Raw genomic sequence first — 19,188 nt, forward strand, 5'->3', positions numbered from 1 at the left:
GAACACTGACATTCCTGTCTTGCAGGAAATCACACACAGAACGAGGATTATGGTTAGTGGCATTGTCATGCTGGAGGGTCATGTCAGGATGAGCCTGCAGAAAGAGGAGAATGTCTTCCCTGTAACGCACAGCGTTGAGATTGCCTGCAATGACAACAAGCTCAGTCCGATGATGCTGTGACACACCGCCCCAGACCATGATGGACCCTCCACCTCCAAATCGATCCCGCTCCAGAGTACAGGCCTCGGTGTAACGTTCATTCCTTCGACGATAAACGCAAATCCGACCGTCGCCCCTGGTGAGACAAAACCGCAACTCATCAGTGAAGAGCACTTTTTGCCAGTCCTGCCTGGTCCAGCGACCGTGGGTTTGGGCCTATAGGTGACGTTGTTGCCGGTGATGTCTGGTGAGGAACAGGCCTACAAGCCCTTAGTCCAGCCTCTCTCAACCTATTGCGGACAGTCTGAGCTGAAGGGTTTGCGCGTTCCTGGTGTAACTCGGGCAGTTATTGTTGCCATACTGTGCCTGACCCGCAGGTGTGATGTTTGGATGTACCGATCCTGTGCAGGTGTTGTTACACGTGGTCTGCCACTGCGAGGACGATCAGATGTCCGTCCTGTCTCCCTGTAGCGCTGTCTTAGGCATCTCACTGTACGGACATTGCAATTTATTGCCCTGGCCACATCTGCATGCCTCCTTGCAGCATGCCTAAGGCACATTCACGCAGATGAGCATGGACCCTGGGTCAGTAGAAAGGCCAATTTAGTGTCCTAAGTTTTCATAACTGTGACCTTAATTGCCTACCATCTGTAAGCTGTTAGTGTCTTAATGACCGTTCCACAGGTGCATGTTCATTAATTGTTTATGGTTCATTGAACAAGCATGGGAAACAGTGTTTAAATCCTTTACAGTGACGATTTGTGAAATTGTTTGTATTTTTACGAATTATCTTTGAAAGACAGGGTCCTGAAAAAGGGACATTTCTTTTTTTGCTGAGTTTAGTTGTTTAATAACCCAAAATGTTGGTTTATCGCTCAGCACTACTCACTAGGTGTAGGGTGAAGTTCCCCCTAGCACTGATCTTGGGTAATTTTCCACACTCATGGTTAAGTTTAGGATTAGGGGTGGGAAGCTGATCCTAGATCTGTACTTAGCAGTTTCACCCTGGAGTGAACTGACAACAGCGCTGTGTTGCCTCTTGTGCTATGTGCGGCTTGCTGTGCCAAGTGGTTATGCAACACAATGCTGTGTATAGCTGTGAACTTTGCACATCTTTGTTTTTGCTATAGCACTAACACACCTGATTCTAATCAAATGCTTGATGATGATTGATTGGTTGAATCAAGTGTGTTAATTAGTGTTAGGGGAAAATATATACATAAATGACCAGGATTGGGAAACACTGCTTTAGGGCCTAGCAATCCTCAAGGCCTGGCCACATCTTTAGTACTCAATGTTTTTGTCTTTTCGGTCTTGCTGAGATTTTTAAAAGTATCACAGGAAAAGCGCAAGAGATGGTTTCAGTAAATTGTGTTTTTTGCTGCCGCCTTGCTTTGAGCCTGCTGTGTGTGTCTTTACTATGTCTTCTGACTAAGCGTTTCTGTCCAGCTTCTGCTAATGACAGAACCCTAGTCCGGGGCACGGCCCAGAAACAACCTTCTGTACACCCTAGGCACTGGTATAGATTTGAATGGATTGGATATGTATAAGCAATATGGTGAAAATTCCACCTTGCGTATCAGAGGACAAGGTGGTGGAACTACCATATTACTTATACTTATCCAGTTTTTTCAGATCTACGTCAAGTGCCAAAGGGTTAGGGTATGTTTCTGGACTGGGGTTTCGCTCAAGTCACCACTTGAGTAAAACAATTCTCTCTTCCTCAGATGTGGAAACAAAACTGATTCACTCAAGGCCAGTGGCTATGATAAATTCAGTCTGGTGTACTAGTGCTTGGTTGGAACAAACCATTGCAACTAATGTAGGCAAATTTGACCCATTCAGTGAAATGGTTTCAACCTCCAATACTAAAAATAATACACTGACCATTGAAAGTACTTAAGTTTCTATGTTGGTACAACAGTCTGCAGCTTTCCGTGGCGCTTCTGCTGTTAACACGGTGACAAGATGGCTGGTCCGTGGCTCCTGTCAAGATCGTCATCTGTTGCCATGGCAGCACAACAACCCGCTACTGTTGCCCGAACTGAGCTTCCATATCCTTGGGGTTTGTTGTTGCCCTCTCTCTCTCTCCATTCACTCCTTTTTTCTTTCTCCCTCCTCACACCTCTCTCTCTCTCTCTCTCTCTCTCTCTCTCTCTCTGTATCTCTCTCTCTCTGTATCTCTCTGTATCTCTCTGTATCTATCTCTCTCTCTCTCTCTCTCTCTCTCGCTCAGGATGAAGGCAGTGAACAGCACCACAGACAGCACAGGCAGTGAAGACACAGAGATGGAAAGAATCAAACAGGTGAGCTCCACCATTACCTGTTCATGTTGTTAAAAGGATTATTGGTTTGTAGGCTAGAGATAACAGGGTGGCCACTGCTCCCCTACTGATCGTGTTAGATGAGGATGACTATTGGCATCATCCAGGCTGAATCACATCCAGCCGTGATTGGGAGTCCCATAGGATGGCGCACAATTGGCCCAGCGTTGTCCGGGTTTGGCCAGGGTAGGCCGTCATTGTAAATAAGAATTTAGTTAAATAAAGGTTAAATTTAAAATAAATGAAAATTGTCAGTTAACACTATTACATTTATTTTATTGGTGGGAAAGCAGGTGTTCTTGGTTTCAGAATATATGCTTAATTGATTGGCGATGATCAGAATGACAATGACTGTGATGATGAAGAAGAAGATGATGATGATGATTTGTGTGTTTAGGACATCCTTGAGGAAGTGCGAAAAGAGCTCCATAAAGTGAAGGATGAAATAATCTGTGGTGAGTTCCTGATTTGTCCATCCATTTCAAGGAGCTAGCTTGTATTTTGGTGTCTTTAGCAGTACAGTCAATAAGAATCACAATACAATGTTGCTCCAGCCGCAATAGTATATTCATATACTATTATATTCATATACTATTGGAAACACTTATCTCCCTCACTAGCTTTAAGCACCAGCTGTCAGAGCAGCTCACAGATCACTGCACCTGTACATAGCCCATCTATAATTTAGCCCAAACAACTACCTCTTCCCCTACTGTATTTATTTATTTTATTTATTTTGCTCCTTTGCACCCCATTATTTATATTTCTACTTTGCACTTTCTTCTACTACAAATCTACCATTCCAGTGTTTTACTTGCTATATTGTATTTACTTTGCCACCATGGCCATTTTTTGCCTTTACCTCCCTTATCTCACCTCATTTGCTCACATTGTATATAGACATATTTTTCTACTGTATTATTGACTGTATGTTTGTTTTACTCCATGTGTAACTCTGTGTTGTTGTATGTTGTCGAACTGCTTTGCTTTATCTTGGCCAGGTCGCAATTGTAAATGAGAACTTGTTCTCAACTTGCCTACCTGGTTAAATAAAGGTGAAATAAATAAATAAAAATATGCCGCTAACACAGTGGAGGCTGCTGAGGGGAGGACGGCTCATAATAATGACTGGAACGGAACATATGGAATGGCATCAAACCCTTTGAACCCATGTGTTTGTTGTATTTCATAACATTACACTTATTCCACTCCAGCCATTACCATGATCCCGTCCTCCCCAATTAAGGTGCCACCACCCTCCTGTGCTCTAACACTACATACAGTGCATTAGGGAAAGTATGCAGACCGCTTAACTATTTCCACATTTTGTTACTTAACAGGATTATGGATTTAAAAAAAATGTTTAATCAATCTACACACAATACCCCATAATGACAAATGAAAACAGGTTTTTAGAAATGTTTGCAAATGTGTTAAAAATAAAGAACAAGTACCTGATTTGCATAAGTATTCAGACCCTTTGCTATGAGACTTGAAATTGAGCTCAGGTACATCCTGTTTCCATTGATCATCTTTGAGATGTTTCTACAACTTGATTGGAGTCCACCTGTGGTAAATTCAATTGATTGGACATGATTTGGAGAGGCACACACCTGTCTATATATGGTCCCACAGTTGACAGTGCATGTCAGAGCAAAAACCAAGCCATGAGGTTGAAGGAATTGTCCGTAGAGCGCCGAGACAGGATTGTGTCGAGGCACAGATCTGGGGAAGGGTATCAAAAAATGTCTGCAGCATTGAAGGTCCCTTAAATGTAAGAGGTTTGAAACCACCAAGACTCTTCCTTGAGCTGGCCGCCCGGCCAAACTGAGCAATCTGGGGAGAAGGGCCTTGGTCAGGGAGGTGACCAAGAACCCGATGGTCACTCTGACAGAGCTCCAGAGTTCCTCTGTGGAAATGGGAGAAACGCCCAGAAGGACAACCATCTATGCAGCACTCCATCAATCAGGCCTTTATGGTAGTGGCCAGATGGAGGCCACTCCTTAGTAAAAGGCACATGAAAACCGGCTTGGAGTTTGCCAAAAGGCACCTAAAGACTCTCAGACCACAAGAAACAAGATTCTCTGGTCTGATAAAACCTGAATGCCAAGTGTCACATCTGGAGGAAACCTGGCACCATCCCTACGGTGAAGCATGGTGATGGCAGCATCATGCTGTGGGGGATGTTTTTCAGCGACAGGGACTGGGAGACTAGACAGGATCAAGGGAAAGATGGACAGAGTAAAATACAGAGAGATCCTTGATGAAAACCTGCTCCAGAGCGCTCAGGACTTCAGACTGGGGCGAAGGTTCATCTTCCAACAGGACAATGACCCTAAGCACACAGCCAAGACCACGCAGGCGTGGCTTCGGGACAAGTCTCTGACAATGTCCTTGAGTGGCCCAGCCAGAGCACGGACTTGAACCCGATCAAACATCTCTGGAGAGACCTGAAAATAGCTGTGCAGCGATGCTCCCCATCCAACCTGACAGAGCTTGAGAGGATCTGCAGAGAAGAATGAGAGAAACTCCCCAAATACAAGTGTGCCAAGCTTGTAGCGTCATACCCAAGAAGAGTCGAGGCTGTATTCGCTGCCAAAGCTGCTTTAAAATAGTACTGAGTAAAGGGTCTGAATACTTATGTAAATGTGATATTTCTGTTTTTATTTTTTTGAAATTTGCTGGGGGAAAAACTGTTTGTGCTTTGTCATTATGGTTGATGAGGGGAAAAAACGATTTAATTCCATTTAGAATAAGAGTGTTATGTAACAAAATTTGGAAAAAGTCAAGGGGTCTGAATACTTTAAAACTACTTCTCTTTGTTTTATATTATTCTCTCAATTCACATATTAGGAATCATATATTTAGACTTTTTATATAATGACTAATTAAGGAATTTTGGTGCCTTTTCTCTTTCTCATGAATTCTCTTTCAGCATTTATCCAGGAGCTACAAAAGAGAGGACCAGTATAGTCTCTCAACATACAGCCACGGGGGGGAAGGAAGAAAGGGAGAGATGGCCATATGGAGGGGTGGATGGCTCATATATTTCCTTCAATGTTACACACACACATACCTATACATTTAGGACTGTACCAATCGTCAGTCTTCCAAACTTTTTGGGGGGACGTTTTTCTTGTTTGTCTTATGGTTTCCAGAGCTCTGCTGTGCTGTGCTCCTCTCTCGCTACACCATCACTGCCTACCTTACTCTACTCTCTCCCTGCCTCCCAAGTCAACGCCCATATCTTACCTGGACATATCTGGCCTTACTTTTCACTAGTGCAGAGCAAGGTTTGGCTCAGTTCGAATTGAAGGCAGTCAACTGAAATTCCAATTCAATTATTGAAAAAAAGGCATCTAATTTAAATCATGAAGCTATTTATGTCAAGTTTTACACATTTTGGATTTTAAATTCACTTTCTGAATTTACTGACTTCAATTCGAATTGAGCCCAAACCTGATGCAGAGAATTCAGGGAATACCGTCAACCACACCATCGCAACACAGTACATTGTCAACAGTCGCACATTTCAAAGTCTCACACCAACCTATCTGTGGGGAAATGGTTCAGCTGCAGCGGTTGACCACACGGTGGAGCTGTGAAACAGGAGAATTGGATCCGAGGGCCTGCCTTTTTCTGTAGACTCTGTACAACCCAGGAACAGTCGGGGAACTACAAGTCCCAGCTTGCAACATTAACGGAGATCTGATTAAATATATGTCTGTCTGTCTACTACACCTAATAGGAGTAGGGTGAAGTTGTTCCTAGACCCTGATCTTGGGTCAGTTTTGCATTTTCTCCACTTATGGTTAAGTTTGGGGAAGAGGAAGCTAAATCCTAGAACTGTACTTAAGGAAACTTCAACCACCTTATAATGTAATAGCGAACAGGTTGCCAACTCCTCTGAGCTCTTGCTACACCTCACATCAATTGTTTTTTTTTTTTTTCAACCTCAGGGATTAGAGGAAGCATATCAATTAGTGCTAGATGGGACCGTCTGCAACAGGTCCTATAATAGTCACCATGCCCACTTCTCCTTAGCATTTAGCACAGAGGACCGCAGCAGACCACCTATGGATGACAAACAGGTCCAATCCCAAACCAACCCCTATCCTCTACAACCTTTGCCTCCCTTCTTCACTAGTGGAGTTGTGAGAAGATTGGCTGGATGCCATATTGCTTACACAAATCCAATCAGAGAGCATGTTGAAACTATTACCATATTACTTATGTCTATCTTATCCTTTCAGATCTCCACAAGTGCATAGGGTCAGGGGTCGATTTTGGTATACGGTGACAATTCTCACCTAGTCACAGAAACAGAATGATTAGAATGGGCATTATCCTCTAAAAGCAATTGACTATTGCTGATAGGATCTTAGATTATTTTAATTGTATCTATTTAAGAATGAAGAATGAATTCTTAAGCACTCCGATGTCCGTGACATTTCCTAGCTCCCTGTGCAGCACATCCAACAGGTTGCCAACCATATCCATTTCCCAATGACATGGGGAACCATGCGTGTTCTGTCCATTCTTTTTCTACACTCCTAACACTGCCTACTCTTCTAGTAAGCACATAAGAAAAGGGTAGAGAGGGGAGAAGAGGAGAGCAGGCAGGGAACTGTACCTGGTATGATTCTGCTGCAGTGCAGGTAACTGCTACATATCACTGTGCGACAGGGACTCTTACTCGACTTTGTATGTTCTTATAAAGATACTTAATACCCATTATGTTAGCTGCCTCTGTGGCCTCGTCCGATAGAGATGCCAATCTTCGCTAATGCAAATCTGCCTCACCTCCTGAGCACTCTTACAATCCTATAGATTAAGCTAAAAAATGTAGTACTTTAAAAAATCCTTATGGTTTTCTATTTCCATTGGAAATTCTGTGGTAATGAAAATAGAAGCCCACTGGGAAAAAACTGGTTGAATCAACATTGTTTCCATGTCATTTCAACAACAACAAAAATCCATGTGAGGAGGTTGAGTCAACATGGAATACTGATTGGATTTGCAAAACATCATAAACTTAAGGGAATTTTGTCTTTTTCTTTTACCCAACTTTTTGTCTAAATTCAATGACATGGTGACATTTGTTGTTTATTTCACTTTGAATTCACATTAGCTGACAACTCAACCAAATGTAAATCATAACTAAACATTGAAATGAAGTCTGTTCCCAGTGGGAGGTATCTTTTGTTTAATTTTTTAGATACATTATAATTGTTATTTTGGATTTATTGAAGGTGATTTTCTATTATTAGAGTGAAGGATTTTTACACTGAAATGTTGTGTGTGAGAAAATGCTGTAAAGACACTGGATTGGAGATGCCTTTCTGGTCAAATACAGCTGTTTCTTGAATCAAACTGGTTCGTCTCATCTGTTGGTTTGGGCTGGGGGGAGAGACCATGAGGGACGTATTTAACATTAAGCTTCATGGCATCATCGGGGAAAAATCTAAACCTAAGATAATTACCACTCACATAAGGTGGAGCATATTGAGAAATGGCTGGTGCCATGTAACAAACAATATTCTACAGACCCTATTTTTATTTATTTTACTAGGCAAGTCCGTTAAGAACAAATTCTTATTTTCAATGACGGCCTAACTGCCTGTTCAGGGGCAGAAAGGCAGATTTGTACCTTGTCAGCTCGGGGATTTGAACTTGCAGCCTTTTGTTCACTAGTCCAACGCTCTAACTACAAGGCTACCCTGCCGCCCCTATTGATCTAGCACTCGAGTCTGTCTAAATGTGGTGTTATTTGTTGGATGAATGTGGTCTAAATACCCAGCAGTCCTTTCTAGTCCACACATTTCATTACTCCTAATGCAAAACACTGTAGGTCTACAAATTACATATTGCCTTTATAGAGAAAAAAAGCTATGCTATATGCCAATGTAAAAGTGTGGTTGGGAATACTTAGTAGGGTCTGTAGACTTATTATATGGTGTCATTTAATGGGACTCTGAATAATACGGAATGTTGCTGGCCTTTTACTGTGGTCAAATAGCTTAAAATCGGGTGCCTGAACACTTTGGTACAAATATAGCACTGTACAGGAAAAATGTTTGGTCTGTGTGATGTCTTTGTGCATGCAGGAACAGTCAGGTATTTTTTAGAGAGAATAGTGTAGGACAACAAAGACTAAACCAATATCACGATATGCCTTGCTCATATCAAACAGAATTGATATCAAATTATCGATATTGGTGCCCACCACCACTATATCACTTCATAATTAAGCATATAGCTTAATTTCATCAGTCTGCTATATCGTTCAAGCTTAACCTTAACTTCTTTCAACTAAGTAATTTACTCCGGTAACTCATGTAAAACATGCCATGCCATTGTGAGAAAGGGTATTCACATTGCCCTCTCATAAGACTACTTTAGAGAACAAGCGCACATAAACACCACAACTGAAGTTCTCAGCGGTGCAAATAGGCCTCCCATGAGAACTTTTTCCAAAGGCCTTGTTTCTGAATGGACCCTCTCCCATTCGTCACGAGTTAACATAACACACTATTATTTGGAGTACGCCTGAACCCTCCAAAATTTGCCTTGTCTGGCAAAACACATTTCAGTGTATCCTTGCTTATGTATCCTTGCTCAGATGAGCAGCATTTTTCATAGTTTACGATTTCCTCATTTGATAAACCTCTACCCCAACTTTCTGTCTTTAAGTGGTAGTATTCATTCCCAATATTTAGGGTTTGTGAGATTTGATTGAGCTGCACCACTGACAGTCCATCATATGAACTATTAGCTACATCAGGGTGAAGATCAGAAGCAGGGTCTTTAGCCTCAGAGGTGTGTACATTTTGCATATTAAGTTGTCAGTCTGAGGGTCTTCTCTGAGCAGTTGACATTCCTTCATTTAAACTCATTTTACATTGTCATATAGCAGATGCTCTTATCCAGAGTGACTTACAGTTAGTGCATTCGTCTTAAGAGGGCTAGGTGAGGCAACCACATATCACATAGTAAGTACATTTTTCACCAATAAAGTAGCTAACAGCAAGGTCAGAGCAAGTAGAAGGGGAAAAAAGGTCAAGTGTGAGTGTTCAGTTGCCAGAGATGTGACCCAGTCATTGTCTTTTGTTCTGTATCCACTAGCGGTTCGGGGGGGTGGCAGTGCCCCTGTGACAACAATTTTGGACCCCCTTGTGGCCCCCCCTAAATGTGGAGTATGAAATAATTTTTACATAACACATTTTTGCTATCATTCTTTTTTAACATACATTATTAGACAGTGGTAACATGGTATTTTGCCAGCTAATGCCTGCAATGCAGTGAAGAAAACGATATGACTACAATAACTTCTAAAGTAACTGCCCCTCTAACAGTACAACTGGCAGCTAGTTTGCAGTCTTTCCAGCTTCAGTTTGACGTTATTGTGTTAGCTGTGTTTTTGGTTATCTCCCCTGAACAACAGTGTCCTGATGAGAGAGCACATTTTCTATGCCAGGCGAAATCGCACCTCATTAGCTCATTGTCATGGATGTATCCAAATAAATGTCACTAGAAACAGCTTAAACAAATGCAAATGAAGCTACTGTCTGCACAGTTTGACGTGACTGTAGCTAGCAATAAGAACGTTTCCAGCCAGCATGACAATGGAACATTTAGAACTGTTCTGTCCATAGATACAGAACATAAAGACAGGACTGGGTCGCGTCTCTGGCAACCGTACCAATAGAACGAAAGACCAGCCGGTTTGGGAGCAACCCTAGATTTGTTTCGATACTATATCTTGTGGAAGGATGAAATAGTATGAATAAATAAATCAAAATAAAAATGTAATGAAGATCTGTCAATCATTATTTGAATATGCTAGTAACCCATTGTATAAAAGTGATAATACCCTCGACGCAGGTGTTTGCCGGATATATTGGCACGGTTTGCCTAACAACACCGGTGCCATCCTCCAAACACCGGCTTCGATGGTGTCACTTAATTGTTGGAACATGTTTTAAAACCCACATTTAATGCAAATGTCTCTTATTAAATATGAACAAATATGAATCGTTGTTAATGGATAGACAATTATTTTTCATTTTCCAAGAATATATACAGGTTATTCACACTTTTCTACATGGGGGGCTTTTATTTTGAACAGTTATGAAATTCTCTGACCCGGAAGTACTTTTTTAGTGTTGCTGACGAGACGCTGATGTATTTAACAGCAAGGAATAATTCCTACAAATGTGACTTTTCAGTTGCATGCAGAGCAGTGGAGGCTGCTGAGAATAGCTCATAATAATGGCAGGAACGGAGCAAATGGAATGGCAGTAAATACTTGGAAACCATATGTTTGATGTATTTGATACCATTCCAAAGACCCCGCTCCAGTCATTACCACGAGCCCGTTCTCCCCAAGTAAGGTGCCACCAACCTCCTGTGATACAGACCAGATGTTAGGATTGTGATCATGTCAAGGTTTCTAATAATATGCAATTTGCCAATCAAATATATTCCATTCTCCAGCTTGTTGGTGCTTGCTTCTGTGCGCAAATCATTTGATCGCTGCAGTTTGAGATTATGTAGCCCTATTCCCTTCACGAAAATAAGATGATAGGGCTAACTGGCATTTATTATTCACGATTTATTTTAACTGCATTAAATGGATTGATATGATGGCGTTTCTATTCCAATAAAAGCACAAATGCATTTTACAGTGGCCTATGTAAGCCTATAGCCTACCTAAAACATCCATCATTACATTTCAAGCCATACATTTCATAGAAATATGTGCCAAATATTGTATGAAATATTCGGACGGTTAAAGGCCGACATTTGATGGTTTCAATTTAATAAACACCCTTTGTAACATGACCAAAGGCCTATAAATGGTAAACATTGTGATTTTAGTGGAACGGCTGGCGTACTCGTTTAAACCCGCCTATAGCCCTTTTATGTCGTTTCTACAGGGTATTTTCGTTTTATATATTTTTTAAAATCTTGTAGCCATGTTTTCTTTCTGAGTAACACCAACTTCTGCGATGTAATCGCTTGCATATTCAAATGGTTTTGCGTGTCTCAGTCGAAGTAGTTTCGATCACTAATGAGCTATTAAGGCATGAATTGATTGTGACCTAAGTCCATCACTACTGTAAGCCCAGTACTGTATTCAAAAAAATTAAAACACAGCATCTTTTATTATATATTTATTATATATATATTTTTTTATTTAACCTTTATTTAACTAGGCAAGTCAGTTAAGAACAAATTCCTATTTACAATGACGGCCCCTATCTACAATAGGAGAATGTATATTATTGAGTTCGATACAAATACAAAAATACTTTCAAAATGTAGATGTTTATTAGGCCACTGTAAAGTGTGACAAAAAAAACAAAACAAGGCAACTATAATTTTACTAGCCTATATGGGGCAGCAGGGTAGCCTAGTGGTTAGAGCAAGTTCGAATCCCCTAGCTGACAAGTTACAAATCTGTCGTTCTGCCCCTGAGCAAGGCAGTTAACCCACTGTTCCTAGGCCGTCATTGAAAATAAGAATTTGTTCTTAACGGACTTGCCTAGTTAAATAAACATACTGTAGCCATATGCCTAATTCAAGGAAAACAGGCCATGCCATATCCAGACTTCCTTGGCTTCCTCAAATATTCATTTAACCTATCTTTTATGCTTTTTCGGGTTGCATCACTCAAGGAGAGAAACATCTGAGACACATTTTTCATGATGAACACTCGGAGATTTACTGGTAAGCCAAATTTGCCTCTGGATCCATCCCAATTGGTATTCTGTGCCCACTCGTGGTATCTTTCTTTGGATACACACTCTTGGAATAGCAAAAGAGCATAACGGTCCGGACGGCCCATGCTGTGCTCGGTGAGCAGTTCGTTACGTTCTGGTGTCAGTCGAGGAATGGAAATGTCTGGGTGAACTGACGAACTGCCTGTCGGTGGTGGAGTTCCAGAGCTCACATGGATTGGCATGGATTGTGACTCCATCATCTCTTCCCTCGCCCTCTTCAACGAGCCATTCTCTGTCTGACTCTCCACCAATGCGGCCTGGCACTCTGTCAATGCCACCTGGCTCTGGACCAATGCATCAGCCGTCGCCCGTATCTCTGCCCTCAGAGAATGTTTCTCTTTCTGCTGGTCTGCCTTCAATGACTCGATGTCAGTTTTCAAAGTTTGAATCTGCTCCATGTGCAACTTCATCAGCTGAGCGGAATGGTACCGCGCTGGGCCCCCATCGATTATGGCCTGTGATAGAAACAGTAGATGGATTAGCTCACTCAATCTTAACAATCACAAGTGACTGTTCTACACAAAAGCTGCATACACAAACACGTTTTAAGAATCTAGCAAAACTCACCGCTTTCTTTGGAACCATGCGTTTTTTCATTGGGTCGAAACTACAGTACAGAACGAGAACACACATGGTTAATGTTCTGTAAAACAAAAAGCCTACAAGACCTTCAAAAACATATACTGTTTCTTACCGAGCCTTATTCTTATAAATCCACCCAAGTTTCTTCAACTGCCTTCTGACTGTGATTAGAGCAATGTTGATGTTGTTCCGTGATGCCAGCAGATTCCTGATCTCCTTCGCAGATCGCTCATCATCTTCATCAATCAGTGAGTAGATGGCTTGAATAGTCTTGCTGGAAATGGGATACAATCTAAAAATGTGCAGCATACAGTAAAGACTAACAGTAGATGTATTTAAACATTATGTTTAGCATTATTAGGCGTACTGCAGCCATACTCTCTCTACCTGTTCATTTTCCTGGGCTTTCGCGTTCGGCGTAAAACAGGCATCTGACGATAGTGTTTTCGAATAGCACTGTCAGTGACTGTAATCCCCAAGTCTAACAGTATTTTTGAAATGTCCTCAGTAGATTTTCCCTTCCTCCTGAAAGCCCTAATCTGATCACTTAAATGAATAGAGATCTTGGTCATGGTGCTAAGTGCTACAGTATAATCAAAGTGCATGAGGACAGCAGGTAGGTTGATACGTAGGACTGGATCCTGAAAGTGAGGACAGTGGGAGGTCTGTTGTATACTTATGTCCTATTATACAACTGGTGGGTCTAATGCTGATTGGTTAAAAGCGCATTCCAGCCGGTGTCTATTCCACAAGTTACCACCAGCTAAATCTAAGACGTTAAAATACCTATTTACTCTGTTCCATCTGACTGCGCAATCCACTGTCTCATCAGCCCAGCCAGGCAAGTTATAAACTTGATCTCCATTATAAAAAGCATTTAGACGTTATCTCACATTTCTTTTAGACCAACATTTAGTTTTCAACAGCAGAGATTTGTTTAAACATTGGCTTCTGTCTCTCTGACATTTGCAACATTGTTTCAATATTCAGGAGAAGACAGGCAGGCAGCGTTTCTCAGCCTGTCGAAATCATGAATCAGCGGGCATCATTTTTATGGAAATATACAAAGAAATGTAAATTGAAAAAAGGTAAAACAGAATGAAGTGCAGCTAGTTTGTAGTCTTTCCAGCTTCAGTTAGCTGTGTTGTTAGCTTGCTCCTCTGAACAGTGTCCTGATGAGAGAGCACATTTTCTATGCCAGGCGAAATCGCGCCTCATTAGCTCATTGTCATGGATGCATCCAAATAAATGTCACTAGAAAACAGCTTAAACAAATGCAAATGCAGCTACTGTCTGCACAGTTTTACGTGACTGTAAGTTAGCCGTAGTTGGCTAGCTAGCAAGCAAAGGATACGAACATTGCCAGCCAGTATGGCACTAGAACATTTAGAACGAACGTCTGGGTCGCATCCATAGATACAGAACAAAAAGACTGAACAACTGGGTCGCGTCTCTGACAACTGAACAAATAGAATGAACGACCAGCCGGCTTGGGTAGCAACCCTAGATTTGTGTCAGGAGTATATCTTGTGGAAGGATGAAATAGCGTGAATAAATTCATTAAAATAACGTTTTTAACGAAATATTTGACTATGTTGGTAACCCGTTGTATAAAAGTGATAATGCCCTCGAAGCTGGTGTTTGGAGGATATATTGGCACGGTTTGCCGGCCCTCGATATCCTCCAAACACCAGCTTCTCGGGTATTATCACTTAATTGTTAACTGGAGTAACACCATTCCAGTTCTTCTCACCCCAAACTCCATCCCTAACACAGTTTACATTCATAAATGATTCGTTTAATTAGGATGGTTACAATTTTCAACGAGACCTGGGCTGGGTTTCCCAAAAGCATTGTAGCACTAAGATCATCTTAATTCCTTTTAAACTCAATGGAAACCCAACCCTGTCACGTCCTGACCAGTAAAATAGGTTATTTGTTGTTGTAGTTTGGTCAGGACGTGGCAGGGGTGTGTTTGTTTTGTGTTGTCGGGGTTTTTGGGTTGTGTTCTATGTTTATTATTTCTATGTCTAGTTTATTGTTTTGACCTTCAATTGGAGGCAGCTGTTCCTCGTTGCCTCTAATTGAAGGTCCTATTTAGTAGGGGTGTTTTTTCTATGGGATTTGTGGGTAGTTGTTCCTTGTTTAGCTGTGTGCCTGACAGGACTGTTTTTCCGTCGTTCTTTTTGTTTGTGTGTTTTTTTGTTTCGTTTCTTCAATAAAAGAAGATAATGAGCATACACATTCCCGCTGCGTTTTGGTCCAATTCATACGACGCCTGTGACAAGCCCATAGAGAAAAGACAGAATGGACACAGTTTTCAGAAAGCCAGCTTCTTTTTACGGTGCTACCCGTTCCAGGGTTAGGACAGTAACCAGCAGATGACTTGAAAATGATCCCGATCCTGACCTATCACCCACCACATATTTAAGTGATAATGCCCGAGAAGCCGGTGTTTGGAGGATATATTGGCACGGGTGTTGTTACCGTGCCAATATATCCACCAAACACCAGCTTCGAGGGCGTTATCACTTTTATACAATGGGTTACCAACATATTCAAATAATGATTGACATATTCTCATTAACGTTTTTGTTTATTCATACTATGTCATCCTTCCACAAGATATAGTCCCGATACAAATCGAGGGTTGCTACCCCAGCCTGTTTGTCGTTCATTCTAAGTATTTTTGTTCTGTATCTATGGACGCGACCCAGTCGTTCGTTCTAAATGTTCTATTGCCATACTGGCTGGCAATGTTCTTATCCCTTGCTTGCAAGCTAGCCAACTACGGCTAACTTACAGTGACGTCAAACACTGCAGCCAGAATAACAGCAAAGTAGCTGCATTTGCGTTTGTTTAACCATATAAAGTTAACTAGCTCTAGTCAGGAAACAACTTTAAGTACAGAGATCTCATAAAGTCTGCTTGATTAACAAAGCATCACAGATATTTCAAGGGAAATCAGGTGACAAACCAGTTTTTGAAATGGTGAGTGATGGAACAGCTGCATATTAGTTGTATATTTATTACATTTGACTAATTTAGCAGACACTCTGATCCAGAGCAACTGAGCAATTATGGGTCGCGCGGGGATTCAAACAAGAAATCTTCAGGTTACTGGCCTGACTGTCTTAACAACTAGGCTACCTTCCACACTCATTCCGCACTTCCCACAAGTCATTTAGCCATTTAATAAGCTATAAGGTCTCACTTCTACCCTATAAGAGAGTTTTGGTAATGCTGTGCCATCAATTTGTTTGATGTATTTTCTCTCATCAACTTTGTAGGACAGTGAGGACAGACACAGCCTGCCACTCTCCTTCCACACTGAGCCCAGACCAGAGTCATTGGTTCCTGATTGTGACAGTGGAGTCCAGTGTGCAGCGCAGGATCCAGAGACGACATCAGTAAAGCTGGAAGACTGCAGTCAAACACTGGGGCTGATTAAAGATGAGGAAGAGATTGGGAAATATATTCCTCATGGTGAGAGAAGCCTCACTCCTGCTCTGACTGTGAAAGTGCTTTATTACAAAACCTAAACTAACCATTATCACAGGAGAGAAACCATACCATTGGTCTGACGGTGGGGAGGGTTTCTCTCAAATGGATTCCTTAAAACAGGGGGGTCAAACTCATTCAATGGAGGGCCGAATGTCTGCTGGTTTTTTGTTTCAAATAAGACCTAGACAACCAGGTGAGGGGAGTTCCTTACTAATCAGTGACTTTAATTCATCAATCAAGTACAAGGGAGAAGCGAAAACCCGCCGACACGCCACCCTCTTTAGAATGAATTTGACACATTTTCCAGAAAATACACACAGGATATACAGTTGAAGTCGGAAGCTTACATACACTTAGGTTGGAGTCATTAAAACTTGTTTTTCAACCACTCCACAAATGTCTTGTTAACAAACTATAGTTTTGGCAAGTCGGTTAGGACATATACTTTGTGCATGACACAAGTATTTTTTCCAACAATTGTTTACAGACAGATTATTTCACTTATAATTCACTGTATCACAATTCTAGTGGGTCAGAAGTTTACATACACTAAATTGATTGTGCCTTTAACAGCTTGGAAAATTCCAGAAAATGATGTCATGGCTTTAGAAGCTTCTGATAGGCTAATTGATATAATTTGAGGTGTACCTGTGGATGAATTTCAAAGCCTACCTTCAAACTCAGTGCCTCTTTGCTTGACATCATGGGGAAATCAAAAGAAATCAGCCAAGACCTCAGAAAGAAAATTGTAGACCTCCACAAGTCTGGTTCATCCTTGGGAGCAATTTCCAAATGCCTGAAGGTACCACGTTCATCTGTACAAACAATAGTACGCAAGTATAAACACCATGTGACCACGCAGCCGTCACACCGCTCAGGAAGGAGACGTGTTCTGTCTGCTAGAGATGTACATACTTTGATGCTAAAGTCCAAATCAATCCCAGAACAACAGCAAAGGACCTTCTGAAGATGCTGGAGGAAACAGGTACGAAAGTATCTACATCCGCAGTAAAACGAGTCCTATATCGACAAAACCTGAAAGGCCACTCAGCAAGGAAGAAGCCACTGCTCCAAACCCGCCATAAAAAAGCCAGACTATGAGTTGCAACTGTACATGGAGAAATGTGCTCTGATCTGATGAAACAAAAATAGAACTGTTTGGCCATAATGACCATCGTTATGTTTGGAGGAAAAAGGGGGAGGCTTGCAAGCCCACGAACACCATCCCAACCATGAAGCACAGGGGTGGCAGCATCATGTTGTGGGGATGCTTTGCTGCAGGAGGGACTGGTGTACTTCACAAAACAGATGGCATAATGAGGTAGGAAAATGATGTGGATATATTGAAGCAACATCTCAAGACATCAGTCAGGAAGTTAAAGCTTGGTTGCAAATGGGTCTTCCAAATGGACAATGACCCCAAGCATACTATGTTGTGGCAAAATGGCTTAAGGACAACAAAGTCAAGGTATTGGAGTGGCCATCACAAAGCCCTGACCTCAATCCTATAGAAAATGTGTGGGCAGAACTGAAAAAGCGTGTGCAAGCACGGAGGCCTACAATCCGGACTCAGTTACACCAGCTCTGTCAGGAGGAATGGGCCAAAATTCACCCAACTTATTGGGGGAAGTCTGTGGAAGGCTACCCAAAACGTTTGACCCAAGCTAAACAATTTAAAGGCAATGCTACCAAATACTAATTGAGTGTATGTAAACTTCTGACACACTGGGAATGTGATGAAATAAATAAAAGCTGAAATAAATCACTCTCCTATTATTCTGACATTTCACATTCTTAAAATAAAGTGGTGATCCTAACTGACCTAAGACAGGGAATTTTTACAAGGATTAAATGTCAGGAATTGTAAAAAAACTGAGTTTAAATGTATTTGGCTACGATGTATGTAAACCTCCTCAGTCCTCTCAGAGCTGCAAAGATTAGAATCTAACAATCACTTAAATCTCACCTTATAGGTGAAGTTGAAGGAGTAAAAATGATTAAATAAAGAAAGTGTTCCACACTTGAATCTCATTGTTCTTCATTAAGATTGGTAGACTACTACTAGAGTGCAAAACTGGTTATTGTCACACCTGCTCCCTCCCTCCCTCCTCCAGCGCTCGACGTCGCCGGTCTACTAACCACCAGTCCTGGCAACCATCATTGCGCACACCTGCTCCCCATCGATAAGCACACCTGGACTTCATCACCACCCTGATTACTCTCCCTTCATATAGCCCTCAGTAGCTTCTGTCATCAGGCAGTATTGGTTCTGTTTTGTTTTGTAATGTGCCATGTTCGTTATTATTAAACTCACCATCTGCACTTGCTTCCTGACTCCCTGTGTCTTTGTTTCAGTTATTAATGATGTCAAGCTGATTTATTTTCTTAGGTCACGGTCAGGTTTTATACAAATTGTTGAAGGTTGTTTTTGTCTTTTTGGTGATGAGAAAAATATCCACCTACCAGGTTGTAATGGTTGTCAATAGAAAATAAAGGAAAGCCGCACACTCTAAGAGCTCAGATGCAAAAATTTTATAACCAACGTTTCGACAGCGAAGCTGTCTTCATCAGGGTATCATCACAAACACTGCGAGATGAGTCATTTATATAGTGTCAAGACACACAGGTGTTTGTAATCATGGCCAAGTATGGCCTAATATCATTGGTTAACTCAAATAAAAATGGCATACAAAGAACATACAAAAAGACAAACAAATGGATAGCATACGATCATAGCATTTGTAGTCTAAAATATATCTAACAAACAATTACAATGGCAAAATCACAATAATCACAAGAATGGCTTCAGATCAAAGTCTATGTTGAGACCGAA

The 19,188-nt window shown here is 41.4% G+C and overlaps 1 protein-coding gene across 5 annotated transcripts in view; it reads left to right on the forward strand.

Annotated features, from left to right (window-relative positions):
• LOC106603798 (vasodilator-stimulated phosphoprotein) overlaps positions 1-18,625 on the forward strand; it is a 74,244-nt gene extending 55,619 nt beyond the window's left edge. For 2 of the 5 annotated variants that reach the window (XR_006769669.1, XR_006769670.1), the window contains 4 exons: positions 2,397-2,466; positions 2,882-2,939; positions 16,142-16,337; positions 18,470-18,625. Coding sequence is in view for 3 of the 5 variants with exons in the window: in XM_014197912.2 (XP_014053387.1) it covers positions 2,397-2,466; positions 2,882-2,939; positions 5,420-5,457 (166 nt within the window). In the remaining 2 variants the exon portion in view is untranslated. Of the gene's footprint in view, positions 1-2,396; positions 2,467-2,881; positions 2,940-5,419; positions 7,858-16,141; positions 16,761-18,469 lie in introns of those variants that run through there. The other 3 variants (XM_014197912.2, XM_014197913.2, XM_045717304.1) reach the window with 2 other exon arrangements.
• Positions 18,626-19,188: the final 563 nt, after the last annotated feature.

This window comes from Salmo salar, chromosome ssa04, assembly GCF_905237065.1.
Source record: "Salmo salar chromosome ssa04, Ssal_v3.1, whole genome shotgun sequence".
Lineage (NCBI taxonomy): Eukaryota > Metazoa > Chordata > Actinopteri > Salmoniformes > Salmonidae > Salmo > Salmo salar.